At 38.3% G+C, this 20,485-nt stretch overlaps 1 protein-coding gene across 6 annotated transcripts in view; it reads right to left on the bottom strand.

Moving 5' to 3' along the window:
• The window catches only part of ARHGEF7 (Rho guanine nucleotide exchange factor 7), a 102,930-nt gene that overhangs the window by 48,196 nt on the left and 34,249 nt on the right, over positions 1 to 20,485 (bottom strand). For 4 of the 6 annotated variants that reach the window (XM_015628746.1, XM_015628765.3, XM_019006824.2 and 1 more), the window contains 5 exons: positions 19,163 to 19,293; positions 16,556 to 16,757; positions 6,872 to 6,960; positions 710 to 804; positions 327 to 422 (listed from right to left, as the gene is read on the bottom strand). In XM_015628746.1, coding sequence (XP_015484232.1) covers positions 327 to 422; positions 710 to 804; positions 6,872 to 6,960; positions 16,556 to 16,754 — 479 coding nt within the window. In that variant the 5' untranslated portion in view covers positions 16,755 to 16,757; positions 19,163 to 19,293. Of the gene's footprint in view, positions 1 to 326; positions 423 to 709; positions 805 to 6,871; positions 6,961 to 7,174; positions 7,236 to 16,555; positions 16,758 to 19,162; positions 19,294 to 20,485 lie in introns of those variants that run through there. The other 2 variants (XM_015628756.3, XM_033512910.1) reach the window with 2 other exon arrangements.

Genomic DNA, 20,485 nt, shown 5'->3' with positions numbered 1-20,485 from the left:
TTGTTCCACCATCACATAAGGTCCCTCCATTCTTTTTCTTACTTTGAAGAACATATTTACAATTCATGCCCCCAAAACCAGCACTTTTCTACTGGTATGCATTTGCATCATGAAACATCAAAATTTCTACCTTTGCAATTGTATCCTAGGGCAAATATGTTTCTGTACAAAGAATCAATATATTCACCAAACATCTATTACTGTACAGCCCTGGCAACAACACTTGAATTAAAAAAAAATCTATGCCAAAAAAATATGCAACAAGTAAAGTAACAGAAAATATTTGTATGCTAGCATTTATTCTATCCAGTATGCATGGTACTTACTTGGTGCATTCTTCTAAAGATTGTACAAGCATTTGCTGGAAAGAACTTATTTCTTCCAGGTTTCCCATTAAGTATGAAGTATTTGTCAAGGTTAACCTGGAGCCAAAGCAAATAAAACATGTTTAGGTTTTCAGCTATTGACTAATTGTGCATTAATACTACCTATTACCTTTAAAGAAAATGCCTACTGGTTCTTAGATCAAGGACCAGACTGTTTCAGTCAGCAAGCAAACTGAATCAAAGCAATTCCTGCCTCAAGAATCACACAGTTCACAGAAGTAAATTGTAAATTCACACTGACATCGACATTTTGACCATGTTAACCCTCCCCAATACATGAGAGATCTCAAGCTTAATTTAAAACACAGGACAAACTCACATACTTTTCACTGGCTTGTAATGGTCGCAGGTAGTTTGAAAGCATTGTTTGTAGCTCCTTAGCATAGTCATTTTCTGTTTCTAATATATTTTGTAGCACCTACAATAAATGACAGTTGCTAATTGGTACTTTTTAAGATATATCAACACCAGTTTTAAAGCATACTAAAATTTATTTAGCATGAGAAAAACTTAAATGAAAGTTCCTACTTTAAAAATTCAAATACCAGCAAGAAATCACTAAATACTATACATCTATGAAATTCACAGGGGAAAAAACCCACTACACACAAGTATTGTTAGCCATATTAAAAAAAAAGGTAAAATAATGGGATTATCACTACACATTTTATTGCAGAATTTGAGTTACACTGAGCTCTCTTCTATTCTCTTCCAAAGCCAGGGGTAATTATTCCCCCTATATACTTCAGAACAGACACAGATCATCAGAGGATGGTAAAGCACAATAGAGTTGTGAGAGAAATGAACCGTGTCATTTTCTCAGTCTCAATTACAACACATTACATCTAATGTTGCTAGTGGAGTGTTCAGATGCACTAAATAACCTGCTAGAACACCTGAATATTAACAGATTTACAAAGATCAAGTAATTTCCAACTTCATTTACCAATACAATTAGCACTATTACTGTATTTTTAAATAGTGCTGCCTAACCTTACACTGGGAGTACACTACCATAAGAAAATTACAAAGACTGATGCAAAGCCAGGTATTTACAAAATAAAGTACACACTTGGGTTTTGGTTGAATATAAATAAAACAAGTAGAATAACCCTAAGGATGTACAGGAAAACATTTTACTGGGCCATTTCTTGGGAGCCTGCTTTAATATAGCCTCCAATATAATCATATCAGGCTCTACTGTACTTTTAGAAGGCAACTTCTTTTTCACTTCCAAAAAGTTATTTAGCAAGAGAACCATCAGAATTAAATGCAGTTTAGTGAACAGAGCTGAACTTCGAAAACTTACTGCTATTCACTGGTCATAAGCCACACCACAAACCTCATTTTGTTACATGACATATTTGTCAAGCCTACAGTAATATCTCATTTCAGCATTTATAAGAATGACTGTAATTGAGTGCATTATTCATTGTTGTAGTCAATACTCTTTCTTGGGAAATAAAAAAAGCCATTCATTCCTAAATGCAAACCTGATGAAATAACTTTAAATAGTTCAGTATGTCAATGAAGAATTCACTGTTCCTTTCATTGGTGTCACTGATTCTGCTTATTCCTTGAATGCTTCTATTCATTTGGGGAGAGAGAGAGAAACCATTTTTGAGTCCATTCTTTTGTTGCAAGTCTGAATCCTGAACTCAAGATTAAAATGTCTCCATTCTCTGCTAAACACTGTGACAGAAGAACGTCACAGGGCAAATTATAGCTACTAACTGGGAAATTACAGCATAAAGTACAATATGGGCACACAAATTTAAAAAAAGCTAAGGGGCTTTTTTAACCATTTAGATCAGGGAAATAAAATATATCTGCCAACCATAGCACCAATATACTATGCTACTACCCCATATTCTCTTACACATATATATATATAGGTATATACATAAAACAAGGAAAACAAATTGTTCAAATGGTAATATAAAAGTACTTGGTATCCATGAGGTTGAAAACTAAGTGCAAAATCAGTATTTTTCAATATGTTTTTCCCCACAAAAATCTCCCAGCCCAAAGTCATTACACTGGCAGGAAAAATTAGTAGGGAAAAGGAAAGCCAGGGACAAAACCACAGCGTCCTGATGAAGAACTGAACTGAAAAATCAACAAATTTGCTAAATATCTTGAAAGACTGCACTACTATCCCATTTTCTCAAAGACTACTTGCATTCCATGCTATGAACAGCTGTCCTAAAAGCCTGAAATAAAATTAGTTTCATGTTGGACACACTTCATTATTTTCCCTATGCTGGTTTGTAATTTTCTTTGAGGATTTTCTTTGCCATATGGAGAAGATGGGATTAGAGGAAAAGGACTTAAGGGCAGGGGGAGGTAACAACAAGAAACCTTAAAAACTAGAATTAGTAGCCTGACAATTAGTGGAAAAAGGAAAATTAATGCCACTGTAAATAAAACTATGCTACAAAACCTGTGAATAGCATCAGATGCACTTATACATCTTTTTATTCTAGTAGTTCACAGTGTTACACAATATTTGAAATACACACAGTTTCAGCAGTCCCCAGAACACATTAAATCTATTACACTTTCTTTTAAACAACTAGTTTTCACTGCATAAATTTTGAGCTTATTTTTAAAGAACAACCTTGCTTACATAGCTCTAAAATAATTTCTGTGATATCTTGCATTCTTCCAGCTTGACTTACCTACCTCACAGAGAAGTTATGAGGATTAAACTCCTGGTCTGTGCTTTGAAGTGACAAGTAGTCATTACTGCATCTCAGTATTCTGACACCAGAAATCCCTTACATTCCTCATATCCACATCTCGTCCACATGATCTAATAATCACCTTTCTTCCCTTTCCTGCTTTCTGTGCATTCTGGCTGCTGCAAGAGCCCATGAGACCTTGAAGACCTTGTTTCCACAACTGCACCACAACATTTGCGCAGATCCGACCGAGTGCCAAAAGAGCAGCACTCAAGTGGCAGCCTTTGCAGTCCCTAACACTGGTGAATGGCAGGCACACACAACCAAGCTCATACAGCACTGGCTTTCTCAATCACATGGCATACAAAATTCAAACATGGTTAACAATTCTGTCACACAAAACCTCAGACTTCTCCCTAAGGCCATAACTACCACCCAAAAAAGGATTTAAAATCACCTGTGTTAAGACTGATCACCTTCCAAATCGGTGGGAGAAAAGGCAGAGTTCAGAGATACATTTGAGCATGATCCTGTAGCACATTCACATTTTATCATAGGAGTACGGCACTTAACCAAAATATCACATAGTTGAGCAAAACCGTGATCAGTATGTAGTTTTCCCAGATCACAAGAATTTGCATGATGAACTCCTTAAAACAGGCCCTCGAGACAGGCAACATAAAGCACTGCACAAGTATAGCATATCTTGAGGGGCCTCAAAAACTTGTATGAACTTCAGTAGACAACTTGACCCAACTTTAAAAGCGTAGCCTCAAAAGGAGTGTTTGCTTTCTACTACTTCTCAAATACTTAGAAGGAAAAAAGGTCAACCAAATACTCAGAACTGTGGAGAAATTTGCCCATTTCTTCATCTGCTTTTAGAAGAGCTACCTAATCTCAAAGCAACTGTAAATGGAGAGAACCTAATTTTATTCTGGAAACAAAGTTATAAACTCTCAAGGGATCTGATGTAAAAATAAATCTCAGAGTAACGCCTGCTCTGTCTTCAAGGAATAACATGCAACAATACACCCACTTCTTCAGTAATAGGCTACTAAATTACTTCTACATGAAAAACACTTCATCACAAGTCTGGTTCATATTACACACTACTATAGACTTGTACCATTTTGTGGAGGACAAAACCTCAGCATTCTCTACTAGCCTGAATTCCTGAGCCAAGCCAAATGTACATACATAACAAATGTCTGCGTTCTCAGCATCACATAATGCAAGGAGAAATTAATTAAGCACACTGAGACTAGAAGGCATGTGATTCGTCTCACAAGCTTCAGACAGAGCTTGTGATTCTGTGAATCCACAGAAATAAAGAACATGTTTACAAAGGGGTGAAGAGCAGAAGAAGGTGGTGAAAGCAGTCTCATCTTTACATTAAGTACTTTTCCCTTAGCCCAGGTCTCCTCCCAGAAAGGGAGCCTCTCCTATCACTTTTTGAACTGTCCCTTGATTTTGTCCTTAGTCCAATAAATGTACCCTCAGGTGTTGCCTGCACAAAACATTCCTTAGGGTAAACAGCAATAAGTAACCACAAAGACTGTGGAGTGTCAGCACATCCCCATGTGGGGACAGCTGCAACTCAAAAATATACATAGTCCCAAAGTACCAAAGTACCAGTCTCAACTTAGCCAAGAGAGCCTAACACACAGATTTTAACTCCTTCACTTGAGCTCTATCCTTTCAGCTACCAGTTGCCAAAAGTTTTTTTGGAGCTCTTCTGCTTTTTCCTCAACTTTATTATCAGTACAGACTGATGACATTTAGTACAGGGATGTCCCATGTCTGCAGCTTAGGAATTACGACAGAAGTAAAACTCAACTCAGAAGTTCACTTCAGTGAACAGGTTTGCTGTGTGTCTTATCTACATGTAAAACATGCAAAAATCATACATATTTAATAATAATTGAAAATCTTTTATAGCTATATTGACATAGAAGTATAAAACATATTTCAAGAAAATCTAAATGTGAGCATGTCTAATTTAGATTTCAGACACAGCAGTACCTCTCTGAAACAATGGGCATGCCACAGCACAGCCCCTCATTTTCTAAACCAGAAAAAGAGAATGGTGAGTTAAAAAAAAATGTAGGGGTATTTGCCACACTGTGGAAGAACATGAAACCAAGGCAATTACACAATTTATTGCAGACAGACTTAAAAACAGCACTCTAGGGTCAGTGCTGTAATTTACGACATATCCGTATATTATTATGAGCTGGCCATCTTCACCCTCTACAATGTCATCAACAGTTATTAAGTAATGAGCAGTCAGAACAGTTGGCATCTCATTACATCAGGTTAATTGTACCAAGAAAGCTGCACCTGAGCAAGATGAAAAATTAACTAATCCTAAAAATAGGTATATGATGGTCACTGGGGTTTGGGGGTTTTGTTTGTTTGTTTTTTAATTAAATACTTTAAAAGCCACAGCTGTATCTCCCAAAGTGTAGTAGCTTGAGCCTCCACAATTAGAACAGGTTACCCAGGGAACAATTATAAAAAGCACATAAACCAAAGGTGGTATTTCAAAATTGTATGGTATAACTTAGGTGCCTGAACAAATTCAACATTTACTTTCTCTTATTTTCACTTAAATACACTCTCACCACATCCATACACTACAATAAGTTAAGAAAAACCCCAAAAAAACCCCCACTATAAAGACAGTGAACACAAAAATAAATTAAATCAATCCACTATTTTCTCACTGGATATAGCACAGCAAGACCACTATGTCCTGCAGTTAGAGGGAAGGGTGTGCCTGCACGGATGCTTTCCACTGTGACCAGCAGTTGTGAGACCTGCCAAAGACCTGCAGCCCTCCCTTCACCACAGAATTGCAGCTATTGACAGAGGCAGGAATGGAACCAGATGGAGGAACAGGAGTTTGCTTCAGAGCTTTCAATTAGGGACTAGAGACAAAACACCTCTGTTCTTCCAGGTGCTATTCATGCCACAACCACACAAGACGAAAACAGAAAATGATGCTTTATGATCCTTTTTAAAAACTGACATATAGAACGAAAACCCATGGCAGCTGCTTGGGAGAAAAGGGAAAGAAAGGTTGTGGTTTGGTTTTACACCAGCAGGGAGCAGTGCTTAACAAAAACAGTAAAATGCTTTTTTCACTTCCCAACGTAACTACTCAATAAATTAATGATTCTCAACATGGTTACAACACACTTAAAGATGGAGCTGGGTATGTTTCTTACATGCATCTACTAAAGAGGTCTGAGCACCAGGTTAAGAATTCCTGAGGGCTAAAGGCTCACTCTGCCTGCACTGCCTTGCTGTGAAATCTATCCACCTGCATAAGGGAGAGGTTCCTTAAGTTAGCAAGAGTTGATTTACAAACGTGAGTACAAAGTAAGCAAATTGAACGCTTTGAAACAATCTCTTATTCAACAAGGACAAAAACATAATTTAACACAGCAGAATTTCAGTACTTCATGGAGATTGGGAAATATTGATGGCACATGTGGGGGATGGGAGAAAAAAGGAAATTCACATCTAACAAAACAAGTAAAATGAACATAGTATTACATGAGTGCCAATCATTCACTTACTTTAAACTATAATTTTTGCATCACATTTAAGAATCCATGCATGTAATATTCTACTAAACTAATAATGATCATCTTTATATGAGAACCCACCAATACCCCTATCTAGTTTTGTACTTCCTGGCAAGACTGCCTTTATTTTGTGCAGATAAGAGCATTTAGTAAAATGACATTCTACCATATGTTAAAGCTCACATGGAGGAAAAAAATGATCACTTACCACATTGTAATAGCTTTTGTTAATTGCAGATGTATCAAAGCCTTTAGGTGGACTCTTCAATGTACCTGATTTGGGGGAGACTGGTTTTTCTGAAATATAAGGTATCTTGGGGTCAGTGGGGTGCAATTTCACAGCTCAACACTAGAGGTCAAACAAACTGCTTTAAAATATATATCAAGATACAGTGAAAATTGTGCTCCACTGTGAAACATACATAATTGTACTTGAAATTACTGGTAAAGAATCAATATGTTCACAATGAATGGAACTCTAGCCTCATCAAAGGCAAAAAGAAAAACTCACATTCTTTTTCCTGGAACCAGAAAGACAGTTAATAAAATTTGCTTTTCCAAATTTATTTTTCAAAAACAAGATGTTGTAATAGACTGCAATTAAAACACAAAAAGTAAAAAAAAATCAGTAACAGGCATTTCCAAACCATATACGCACTTTCAAACAAAAGTAGTATAAAGTTTTAATATTGATTTAATGAACTCTGTGAAAGCAAGTGACCAACCAAAAGCTGAACACTCCAGAGGTGAGACATTACTCTCAGTCTCAAAACAGAGATTCAAAACACTATACTAGTGAAGTGACTTACCTTATGCCCAGAAAATAATCTTTTAAAACAAATTATGTTCTGCTATAAATGAAGTATGGAATAAAAATGTTTATGCACTGGACAACAGAGTTCTTCATAACAATAAATGCTTCCTGTAACCCATAGGGAATCTACCCCTCAGTAATGCATACTCTTCCTAGAAGGACAACATTTATCTTCAAGATCAAAACAACAGTCCTGAGAGTTACCCAAATGCTGACCCAGAACAGAGAGGCAGAGAAAACACACTCCTAAAGCCTTCCCTCCCACCACTACCACTCCTCTAAGTCAATCACAGAGGAACAAACATGAGGAGAGAGAAAAACAAAAGCAACATGCTGGATGCTGCAGAAACAGCAAGTAAGATTTACAGCATCTCTTTTTGATCTCACACTTGACTGTGTACTCAACCGAGAATGCTTGTGAGACTGTGTTTATCAGGACATTTTGGTGTTTTGGTTTGTCTATTTTTGTATGTTTTTTAAATAATCAGGCCTGTCTATGCAAATGTCAAATAAGCATTTGAGTAATTTGCATCCAAGCTATAAAATAGCAAATTGTCAACTGAACTGCCCCAAACAAAACCACAGAAGCATCACCAAAACACACCTACTGAAGGCTCTACCTTTACTTTAAAAGCAAGCTCCTGTTTCAAATACATTTTAATAAAGATACATGAATAATTTAACTCCAGTTTACCTGATACCTCAGGCTAAGTATAAATTATGCAAGTCTCAAACAGCTTTCCAGGAGAAGCCCAGTCAGCCAAGCAAAGGGCCAGCTATGGAAAATTCCCATGGACAGGAGAGCTGACCAGGGAAGCATCATCATAAGCGGAACACTCCCTGTGGCACCAGCCTCTCCTGCTGAGCAATTTAGGCTCCCAGCTGCAGCCCATGGTGATTCTATCTCAAGCAAGCTGACTCCAGGTGCAGGTCATCCTTTCATCTCCAGTACCAGGACAGCCTGGCCAGAGGCTTTAGCTAACAGCCCATGAAGAGCAGCTCAGGCCCCATGGGCACACAAATGCAACTATCTTTAAGGGGATTTGTTCTGTATGTCACTAGAATGCCCCTCAAAGAAGCAAATCTAAAAACAAAATACAGTCTTAAAACTGCCAAACACGAGCAAAGGAAAAAAAAATTCTCCTTACCACATTCAGGGATGACAGTAAAACCCTTTTGGTTAATATCCTCTGCCTACCCACCCCACGTCAGATCTAAGCTGACACACAGGACAAAAACTATTAGACCCAGCAGTTATCCAGCTGGGAACACTGATGCTCTCAGCCACCAGCCCTGCAACACATACATGCTCTGCTATACAGCCAAGTAATTCCAAATGACAGGACTCCTCCCACCCTTTAGAATGAAGCTGTAAACTCAAGCAGATTTGCCATCAAACAGTGTGAAAGAATCTAAAATGATGTCATATGTATGGCTACTCATTTATATATTCCTCTATAATGCTACTCTATATGGGACAATTAAAAATATTCTCTTTGTACTGAATGATGAAAATGATATTCCCACAAACTTGATAATTTGCTTTCATTCTCTGTGGAAGCTCTTGGGACTTATCCTACAATTTATAGTGACTTTCAGGTTCACTAAATATCTAAAGGTTTATTAATCATGCACCAAAAAGCATGAAAGGAAAAGGCAGAGTTATTTAAGGATAAAACTAAATACTTGCCACAGAATTTATCATAATACATATGTCTTGAAAGGAGGAAGAAAAGCTATTTAAGGATAAAGGTAAATACTTGTCACTGAATTTATCATAATACAAATGGCTGACCATTGTTAAGACGGCTGATCACAGCATTCTGCCTCTTTGTTATCTTAAAGGGTGCAAAAATAACCCTCTTCTCTTAAGCTGCTGAAGAAAGTGGGAGTTTTTTTGCTGAAACATAGTCATTTATATTGCCAGCTGTTTAGCTGATTCAGTTATCCATCAGAGACACATGTCCAAATCCAGATTTAAAGACAGGACAGAAAGAGTCACACATTCATATCATTTTGCCTGAACAGTCATAATCAACATTTAGCTTTTAAAATGTAAAGGCCATTTCTATTGCAGAAACACAGAATCAGACACGGCAAATTAGTCCAGCTGTCTATCATGTCTGGTATTCTGCCTCCAAGCAGTGCATTGCTTCATAAGGAGGAATAAGAAAGAGTCTTGTTGCAATTAGCTTATTGCACAATGCATTACACAGAAGAAAATCCTGATCTTGCACATAAGAAATCACTTTCTTTGTTTATACTAAGCATCATTTATTATCCTTGGTAATAGAACATCAGAGTATTTTGCAAACAGAGCATAATTCATTAAAAATTTCAAGGAGGTACCACCCCCATTCAGCACACCACGTCTTTTAAAGTCCAAAGGTTTTAGAAACATTGGCAAAACCCTGGCACTTTTCCCACTCCAGAGAGGCTCAATTTCTCAAAGCCCTGGAAGAGAGTGACCTGAGCCAGACACCAGCTTTTCCCACAGAGAAGATTTTTGCATCTCCCCACTTTTCTCCCAGCCACAATGCATACCCCTTTTACTAACACAGAAAACACAATGAAAATGGCTCAGCTGTGGTCAAATCCAAAACTGGCAGGCACCTGCTCAGGTAGAGGAAGAGATAGTATCCTGCTGGTGACTGAAACCAAGAGCTGAGTTACCACTGTCCATCTCTCTTGTGATCAAAGCATCTCATTCCACTGCCCTCAGCCACACCTGATAACACATTGTCTAGTGGCTAGATAAACCAGATGGACTTCACTTAACAGATCATCTTTGAGTGGAGAATGAAGGTAGCACAACCTTTTTTAACATGACTCTTCCACCAAATAATTATCCTCAGTGGAAGCAATTGCTTTTATAACCTTCCCCTAAGTAGTACATAAGATGCCACAAACTCCCTAAAATGAAGTTACCTTACTCTACAAATGCCTATTTATTGGCTGTAATAATTTAGACAGAATTATTATTCTGTCTTAAAAAAGACAATTTACTCAATCCTTCCCAATACTTTGTTTCTTTCCATTTTAACTTACATGCATTCAAATTACTTGACATTCCCACATTCTCTTCTGTCATATCTTCAGTTCATGCCATATTCATTTTCATGCAACACTCTACTTCGTGCTACTCCAGAGAGTATTTATTCCCTTCAGAACATACTTTACTAAAGCACTTTGACCCTACTGCTCCAAGAACACCCCTGCATGTTTCTGCAATTACTGCACTGTGGTGTGTAATCCAGACAAAACGATCCAATTTGGGCTATTTCATCCTATGTTAGGGGATGAAAGATGTGCCAACAAGACACCAAAAGCTATGTGGTCCCTATTAGTGAAGTGCTACAAGCAAGGTCCATATCACATTTTAAATCTGTTTTTTCTCTCTTGATACTGCTGCACTTCTTCTGCACTTTTCTTCACTCCTGGATTTCTCAGTCCCTTCTGAGCTGAGCTCCTTTGGGATACTCCCTCACAGGGAGTCCTGCTTATCACACTCCTCTGGGTGAGAGCAAAAACTCCAAAGCCGGTTAGGCTCTTGTTTCTCGTGTTTATTAGGATGTTATTACAAAACTTGGCAGGCTTCTCTAGACTTTCTGCACAAGTTTAATTCACTGCAACCTGGCTCATTTTTGTTCTGATGATACAAAATGGCCCTGAACCACACGGCCGCCTCATCTTTATATCTATTTTTACTGTATTAATTACAGACACATGTATTGTTTTTATATTTTAGCAAATAAGTTTACTGTATCTACTGATGTAGATTTCAACCAATCACTTTTTGTGCTTCTAAAAACTGCAGAATTATGGAGAAGAAGGAAGGAGAGTTAAAAACCACATCTTTTTTTCTCCATCCTTACTCCATGTATTAAACCCTCTAAAATCTCTATTTTTCACTTCAGTGGCATACTAAACATTCTACTACTTTCTACTTTTTTTTTTATAAATCTTGGTTTACCCAGGGATATTTGGAAACCTGTCAGTGACAAATACGATAAATACCTTTTTGGAGAATAGGACAAGACAAACAAACAAAATAGAGAAATGTTTCTCCATTTCTGGATTCCTACACTCCATCTCCCTAGACTAATCAGTGAGTCTAGTTACCATCAGGAGGGCAGAGCTAAACCCGTTCCCAGTTCTCAGGATGGCTCAGGCATTCTGCAGTGCTCCACTCCGAGAGACATACAGACACACCAACACTTCTGCCCCAACAGCATTCACTGCTCCCAACCTCTATTTCATTCATGTCTGTAGAGTTACACTTGACAAGAGAACACAATACTCCTCTGAGTGTACATGGTTGAGGAGAGAAAAACTAATATTCTTCATGGGGTTTTAGTTATTTTTCCCTTGTTTTTTTCTTCCCCAAAGCCAAGTGTGATTTCTCCTTCCCTCACACACCACAGGATGAAAAGAGCTGGCATTCTACTCCTCCACTATATTCTAACCTTTCCCCCACATAGATTTTGCTTTTTTAACATCCCACCAGAAGAAACACTACCACTAATATGCACTGGGCCTGATACTAACAACTGTCGAGAAAGCGTAACAGAGGCTAGGGCAGCAATGATACATTAATTTCTGCAAAGAATAACGTTTGTGACTTATCAAATATAGTTTTTACAAAGGTATATTCCCTCCTGTGTAATCTCATACATTTATAGGGATTATGTTTGGATAAAATTCAGTAACTGACCATGTGATTTTTTTTAAAAAACAGATTAACGTCTGACAGCAGCTAAGCAAGTGCATCCCATTCTGGCTAACCACTCTTCATTGCAAGGGAGCCCTCAAAACTAGGTCTCCAAATCTCCCTAAGAACCATGTGAGACAGAAGCAGCACTGTAAGAGACAAGACTCCACCTACACCTTTCACCCCTTCCTATCCCATTTTATGTAAGCAAAAACAACCTCAAAAAGGCCACACTGTCAAGTATCTTAACAAGTTTTCACATTATTTTTTACCCTCTGTCACATTTAACAGTAGAGAGGCATAAAAACAAAATTCTTTCATTTCAGAGTACTTCCTGACTAGCGATCAAAGAACATTTAAAAGCGTAAGATGTTAAGGTGTTCAAAAATGGAAATGAAAACATAGGTACAGGGGGAGGGAGAGAGAAATGGACCATTTTTACCACAGTGAAGGTACATACCTGAATAGAAAAATACTGTGGTTTTTTATATTTACATGTTTGATTATAACTATCACAACTTTAAACAAATCCTCTTTTTCCCCTTGGGTCAGGGAGGGGGCAGAATAAATACACACTCAAAAGCAAAACAAAACCCAATTGGTTATCCATCTCAACCAAATTTATTCTCCCCCAAAATAGCCATTGTCCAGGGTAAGAAAACGAAATGCTGTGCTTTGCTCAATAACCTCAGTATGTGTCCTATAACTATTGGTAGCTCACCTCACGCATGTATCAGCACTGTGTGCTAACTCAAATCACTCAGGAACAGCTAAACAAACAAGTTACAACCAGGGCACAACCACTGTGAGATACCTTATCATGTCATATGCTCTGCTGGTGTAATTTATGTAATGCAGCTTACTTTTCTTCTAAACTCCTTAAGAAATCAATGTGGGTAAAGGCTGTTTTGTTGCCATGTATCTCTTTCTTCCCTTCCTTGAATATGTAACTTCAGAGCTACTGTAAAAGCTAAGATTACATAACTACAGTTTCCTAACACTTGAGGATTTTAATTTAGAACAAAAATCCATCTAATGCCTATGAAGTTTGTGAGAATTAAAACAAAAACACACATGTATAAATAACTTCACTCGTTTCTTCTTTTACTTAATTTGCAAGAGTCAGTTTACAGCAGACTGAGAGGATTTAAATAATGAAACTCAGGAACTAACTTAGTCATGTCCTGGGAGCTCTTCATATAATGCATCATCCTATACAGAATTTCTAGCTATTTACAGTATTTTCATCTACATTTCAGAGAAGAAAGAAGTGCAGAGTCATACTGCCAGTGCTAGAACATTTTACAAAGTATTCTGAAAACATAGAGATGTCCATGATGAACGTTTTTTTTCACAGAGACTTTAATCAAGGGCATGTATTTCAACAATCTTATCTGGATTTTTTTTTAATATATATCTATTGTAACATTGACAGAAAGCATATTTTGAATTTGAGCTAGCAAGGCTGCAAGTTCTCCTAAATAGTTTTAAAATACATAAGGCAAAAAAGAGCACTTTTGTATTTCAACCTCATGTTTAAGGCATAAAGGCACTTAAAACACTTCTGAATAAAGAAAATCCTGATGCATATATAGTTACTAGGAAGTCAAGAAAAATGGACAGTGTAAGATTATCAACTCAAGGAATACCAACACTCCTAATGAAGATGAACCAAGAAGGGACACAGGACGGCAACAGAAATTACATATAGCCTAGATGAAGCTTCCCATGAACACCCACCTATTCAAACAACTTCAGAGCTTTGTAACAAACAGCATTACATCCTTGTTTCAACAAGGACAGCAGAAAAAAGAAGTCCAGCAGCAAGACACAGTGGCAATGCACTAGATACAGAAGGAAGGAGAATTCCAGAAAAGCCCTCTCTCTAGGATCTTCAACAATACCCATAAAGCAAAACTCAGCTGAGAATAGAAATATTCATAATAAGTTTCATGGAAGCAACCAATAAAATAAAAAAAAAGTGCAGAAAAATTGTAACAATGGACTTCAAGTAAGAAGATTTGAGTAAACATAAAAAAGAAGTCCCAGTAGTAACAACATAAGCAGAAAAGGATAACATGAATGATAATTCTTTTAAAAATCAGCAGCATGTCAAAGAAAGAACAGAAAAAGTGGATGCAAACCGACATGGAGTAAATATCACAAATATATACACTGACCACAAACACACAAAAAGAAGCAAAAGTAAGCAAGAAAAGTCAGGTCACCACTTAAAATACAACTAACATGGTCATGAGGGTAGTAGCAACAAAGCATTCCACAGCATGTATGCATACATGAAGGGGTAAAGTTAATCTCCAACTCCACAGTTACTAACACACTAAGAAGCTCTTGGCATGTCATGCTTCCTTCTACCACCCCTCATCCTCCTCATAAAAAAGTCAGTTTCAGACAACTCAAACATATACCTACAAATGCATAAAAGCAGGTTAAAATTACTATTTTGATAAATTACACAGTACCCGTTGTGCTGAACTGATAGTAAGAGAACTAGCTATATCCATATCTGAAACCAGAGAGGACAAGTGAAGTTCCATAAAGTACTGGAAAAAGCCAAACACAGTAATTTTAAAATGGAGGAGGAAAACAGAGAAAGCTAGTGAGCTACAGCTCAGTCATTTCAACTTTGTAATACTCAGTGAGCTTCCTGAGAAAAGCATGGGCACAAACAGAATAAACTTCCATAGAAGAAACTGAACATAGGAGACAGCAGTCCAAGAATGCAAGAAGTCTTGCAGAAGCCTGAAAGGATAAACTGTTGTGGCAAAGAGAATACACCTATAAAGTGGAGGGAAAAGTACTTGGGAGAAAATTCTCCTGAGGGCAAGAAGTGAAAATAAAAATATGTCAGCCCCAGGGATCAGACAGGGTTGCAAATAGTCACAAGTATCAGACTGCACTTGGTACTAACCTTGGCACTACAGCTCGTCTCTTCCTACTTAGAAGGGTTACTTCACCCAAGCGCAGTATTCTTAATAAAACAAGAATCACTTAACTCCAGCTACTGGCAACTTCTGGTTCTTACATGTTCACCGTTAAAGCATTTCTATTCTGGAGTTTAATTGCCCGCACAGGTTCCAGGAGTTGGAAGATGTCAAAACGGATGAAATCCAAATAAAATCTCTGCAGCAATGACTTAAATGAGTAACAATGAGACAGGAGAGTCATAGTGGCTGGTGCTACATCACAACAAATCAAAAACAGGCTTCAAGAAGTGTTTCTCAGGATAAACTGCATCTGAGAGATCTCTAAAGAACATTAAAGCCAAGACTTATGTTGTGATTATGTCTGAGAGAAGCTGGTTGAAAAGGACAATGAAGCTGCAGATCTAAGACTAGTATTTTGCAGCAACAGACTGGAGATATTGAATCAAGGAAGAAAATAAGAGGATGCGACCGAAGGAGAAAAGATAAGGTTAAAAATGGACTTTTTCTCTCACAACCTCACTGCAATCAGGCATCTGAATAGCTGCCTCATAATGGGGGGAAGCCATGCCAAAGACTTCAGCTTGGCCCCAAAAGATGTGTGTTTTCACTGGAGCTGTAACAAAGGAAACAGTGGTAAAGCCTTCCAGAGACCCTGGGTAATTTTATCCTGCCAGGCTTATCTCTAATCTCTGAAAATAAACCAAGACAAGGAAAGACATGGGGTAAAAAAAAAAAGGAAATAAAGGAGACAGAGAAATTATGTCACCCACAGCAATGTCCGAGTGGATTAAAAAGGAATGTTAGTTCTGATATTCAGATGACATTTACAGAAGGCACTTTGACTGTATAAAACTCCAGCAGAAGGATGAAGCCTGTATGAAAAAAAGCTGAAAGCACATGAACAAGGGAAAAAGAAAAAAAAAATATATTATCTTTCAAAAGTAGATTTTGATAGAATTGGGTTTCTTTCCTGCAGTTGTTTACTTCTAAGTAATGAAACTTGTTGAGTAAATTTTGTTTGGTTTGGGGGTTTTTTTCTTGTTCGTTTTTTTTTTGTTTTCTGTAGGAAATCTCTCACTATTTAAACCTAAAGCACCAATTAAAAGTCTGTCAGCATCTGAGTCAAAATCACCTATTCTAGGAATTCAGGAAGGAAGTGAGAGCAGCCCATATGTGACAAACAAGCAAACAGAATGAGGAGTTTTCTGCACACCTACTGCTAATTCAGAAGCCACTCTATACAGTGAACTGGGGTGGGGAAGTGCAAGTTCCTGAGCATTAATCATTGCTGTGAATGACTTTCAGTAAATAAAATCAAGCTTAAACAAAAAGCATTAGAAATTTTAATGAATCAACCAACCATCAACCTATTCCCAAAGCAAGAATTTCTGCAAATATGCTCTCCCCTTCAAGACTCACCATTTGATTTAATTTCTCGTACGTAGTTACTTGGAAACCACCCTGTTTTTCCATTTAAAGTTCCTTCCCACCAGCCTCCTTCTTCCACTCTTGTAACATGAATAATATCACCTTTTGAAAAAGAAAGCTCATCTTCATTTGTCTGTTGAAAATTAAATTTGGCTCTCACCACCAACTGATGGTTGCCGTTATCTGTCATGTCCTGGTACGAGAAAACAAAGAATGAAATGATTATTAGAGATTTAAACAGTATTTCCACAAGCAAAACAGAAATGTCCATAAAATGGACTTTCCTCCACACACAACAGTCCCCAGACATTTTTACTCCAAAGTCTTTATAAGGAGTGATTGACATTGCCAGTATTTTCCTCATTTTTCATCTATAGATTTTTATCAGTCATGGGAGTATATATTTGACTTATTACACCCCCTTCAAATCAGAAGGGGTTAACAGAGCTGAAATGAGAATAATTATTGCTCTCACAAAAAAAAAAAATACATTTTCTGTAACAAGCATAAATTGAAACTGCTTTTGACAACTACCAAGAAACAAAGCCTTTACATTAGAGTTTTTTTCCCTAAATTTCTCTGTGATGCAAGGAGAGAGAAACTGAGTTGGGTTTGATTTAATTTTGGTTATATCAAGAGTTTGAAGCTCAAAACTTTTTCCTTTTCTTTTTTCCTGTAACAGATCAGGTTGGTGGCTTCCACAGTTGAAGGTCTAAGTCTCCATGGCCTGCCAATGAAGGAGCGTTCTTAAACAAAACCTACAAAAGAGTTATGCAACTTACCTTGAATAAGTACTCCAAAATCATTTCTCTCAAGGTTAGCAAAGCTGGAAGCCTGCAGCAGTCAGACTTGCAGCTGTCCATATACACTATGTATGCATGCTCATCCCCTACCATGGATGTGAAGGCAGATTAACACTCTGTCCTAACATCTGAATGTTCTCTTAGAAGTAAATAGTAAGTTTTCTGAATTAATGATTTGCAAATTCAGCATTTTGTCCTTGGATGTCAGTTTTGGGTATCTGTACCATTCAAGCATTTCATGAGAGTTTGGGCAAACCTTTATGCTAAAAAAGTGCAATACTTGGACAACTTTAAAAACATTGTGGTGGAATTGAGAGAATGCACTACAAATCATGTTTGTCTCTACCATAACTAAGGATCAATTCCTGTACAGCAAAATAAGTAGCTTAGTGAGAAAATGACTGTGTAAGCAGTCCTAGTCAGCTATCCATGTGGAAGAATTTCATCTACATGTTGCCTATACAGTTGAGGTGATGAAAAGACTGCATGCTGTCATGAGGATCTTACAACATGTCAGTTGAATTCATAACCCCAGCAATCATGCTATTGTATCACAACTCAGTATGACTTCCATCAGAGTTAGCAGCTGAGAAACTACAGGAAAATGAGGACAAACAACTTGGAAAACATGCAGAAAGCCCCAAGACAGGGGGCTTGTCCCAGTGCTGACAATTAGATTGGCACATTTTCATACAAGTGCCTCTGCCTTAGTTCTCTGCTTGCACATTAAGTACTTTGATCCTCTCTGCTCAAAAAGAGAAAATGTTTTGGAAGCCACAAAATAAGCAGAAACATTGCACAGTGAAATCAACTATAAACCCTATGCTCTGCCAGTATGGCTTTCCAGCAGGAAATTAGCACAAACTTGGTGAGAACAGTTCCAAACAGATCATCTATACCAACAAAACCAAACTAGGAATTTCCTGGGTTTAGCCACTAGCTCTTTTTCCCTCCTTCTTGCGCTTCTCTGCTCTAACTTTGCACAGAGCAACTCAGATGACCAAAGTGATAGAAATACTGAAAACTCTGATTACTCCAGTGATCCAGCTAGTCCCACCAACTGCTGCTTCTGCAAAACTGAGTGGGCTGTGAACAGCAGAACAGAAGCTGGAATTAGTGGACTAGGGCAAAAAAACTTGCACAGGCTCTGCTACCAGAGGAAACACATTACACCACCCCTAAGAAAGCCACAGATAAAGCAGCTTTCATTAGGAATCTGAACCCTCCTAACAAACCTTCAATTGAATGAAACTATGTTTTATTACAGTTTCCATGGGGTCTGCAACCCTGGTTTCAGCTGTACTATAAAACAATGGCCCATACGACTCAGTTACCCAAAGGCAAGTTGAAGGATCAACCTTGAAATATAACAGAAAACAGAAACAACTGCCATTACTGCCAACATTAGAACTATCACCTTCACAGAGGCTTGAACAACCTTCAATAATCACCCCTAAACTCAAGAGAGAAAATGAGATTTTTGCCTTTGGAAAAACAAGTCCTTCAACTGAAAAGAAAAACATAAATCCAGGAAGATACTGTCTATGCAGATAACATGGAGCACTAAACAAGGAAAAAATAGTTCGAAGTTCACAAAAAGCTGCATGCATTTTGAAACATCATATGACAAGCCGCAAAAATAAGCTCACAGGCTAAAAATATAGAACTGAAAGAGAGGAAACAGTTACTTTGCTACACTATAATTTACTTACAAAACTCATTTTAAAAAAAACGGGAAAGGAAAGGGGGAAAAATAATATCACACCACAGCTTCTTTCATTCTTTCAGAACTTACCAAACTCCGATACTGTCCCTGAAAGAGTTTTGAAGTTCTACTGTGTGAAGACTGGGATCCCAGAGAATCAAAGGATTTTATCCGATGAGATGAGGGACGTGCACATACAGAGTCACTGCCCAGCCCTATGTCTGCAGGAGGGTGGAAAAATAAAGCAAATATTAGAATTTTAAAAATCTGCATCTGTAACTTCTGCTTACCTCTGTAAAATTCACATGCCTAAAGCAGATTTGATGTATCTGCAGTTATTCAGTAATTCAAGATTTAAAAAATTATAGCAATAAATAATCTAAAATCCTAAGACATCAACAATTTCTCCCCCACACAGACAAGAAAACAACTTGGCCTGCTTAGAGAGAGAATGGTTAGAGTTGTATTTCTCTATTCCTACTCACAACTAGTCTATTTAAAGGTAATTAACCAGCATCATTTTAGCTAGTAGCCAAGAATTTTGAATGCATAAAACTTGCTTGAAGTGAAGCCAGCCACATCTGTTTCTTAGCTCTTCCCACAGCCCCCCATCTCCTTCTCAATTAAAACATTCCTTCCACTGTCTTTTTTCCTACATTCCTTTGCCTCATCCCATTATTTGGCCAAATAAGCTAATTTTTCTTCTTTGGAGGGAGGACTAGGAATAGAAGAAAGAAAAATGCTGCTTCTCAAGTAAACAACACTTTCCCAAAACATTTCCTCACTACTGTTTGTCTCTCCTGAGAGACAGACCCACATGGTATGTTCACCTGAAGGGCTGTGTGCCATCAGGGGCTGCTGGGGTCCCTTGTGGGCTGGGAGGCACCAAGGGAGCAGCAGGACAGGGCTCATCCCACCCCCCCAGCCAGGAGTGGGGCAGCTGGGGGCACCAGGGCAGCCCCAGCCCCGGACACTGGGCTGGCACCTCCCCAGGATGGGATGCTGGCAGCCAACAAGGGGGATGTGTCCTGTGGCTTAGGAGCCACAGCCAGCCAGGGGCTGCACCAAAAGCAGCTCCCAAGAGCCAGGTTCCGTGCTGGCTGCAGCCTCCCACAGCCCTGCTGGGAGCCTCTCCCCATGTCACAGGGGCACAGGGGTTGCTCCTGGCTGCACCAGTGTTGCCCATTCTCACAGCCAAAGCCCCAGGAGCAGGCAGCTCCCAGGGCCCCTGCACAGAGCAGCGGGCAAACACTGCTCCTTCACACGAGCATGGCAAGTCATTTATTTTTCTCATGTTTTCCACATACAAGGAAACTACTCAGTGAGCATCAGAGCTTAAGAAGCCCTGAAAGCAATACAGTATTTTCTGTTCCAAACCCAGATGTTTTCACCAGACTGCACAAGACTCCCAAC

Source organism: Parus major, chromosome 1 (genome assembly GCF_001522545.3).
Source record: "Parus major isolate Abel chromosome 1, Parus_major1.1, whole genome shotgun sequence".
NCBI classification, from domain to species: domain Eukaryota; kingdom Metazoa; phylum Chordata; class Aves; order Passeriformes; family Paridae; genus Parus; species Parus major.
Note: the sequence above shows the minus strand (reverse complement) of the source record. Positions and strands in the feature narration are given on the sequence as shown.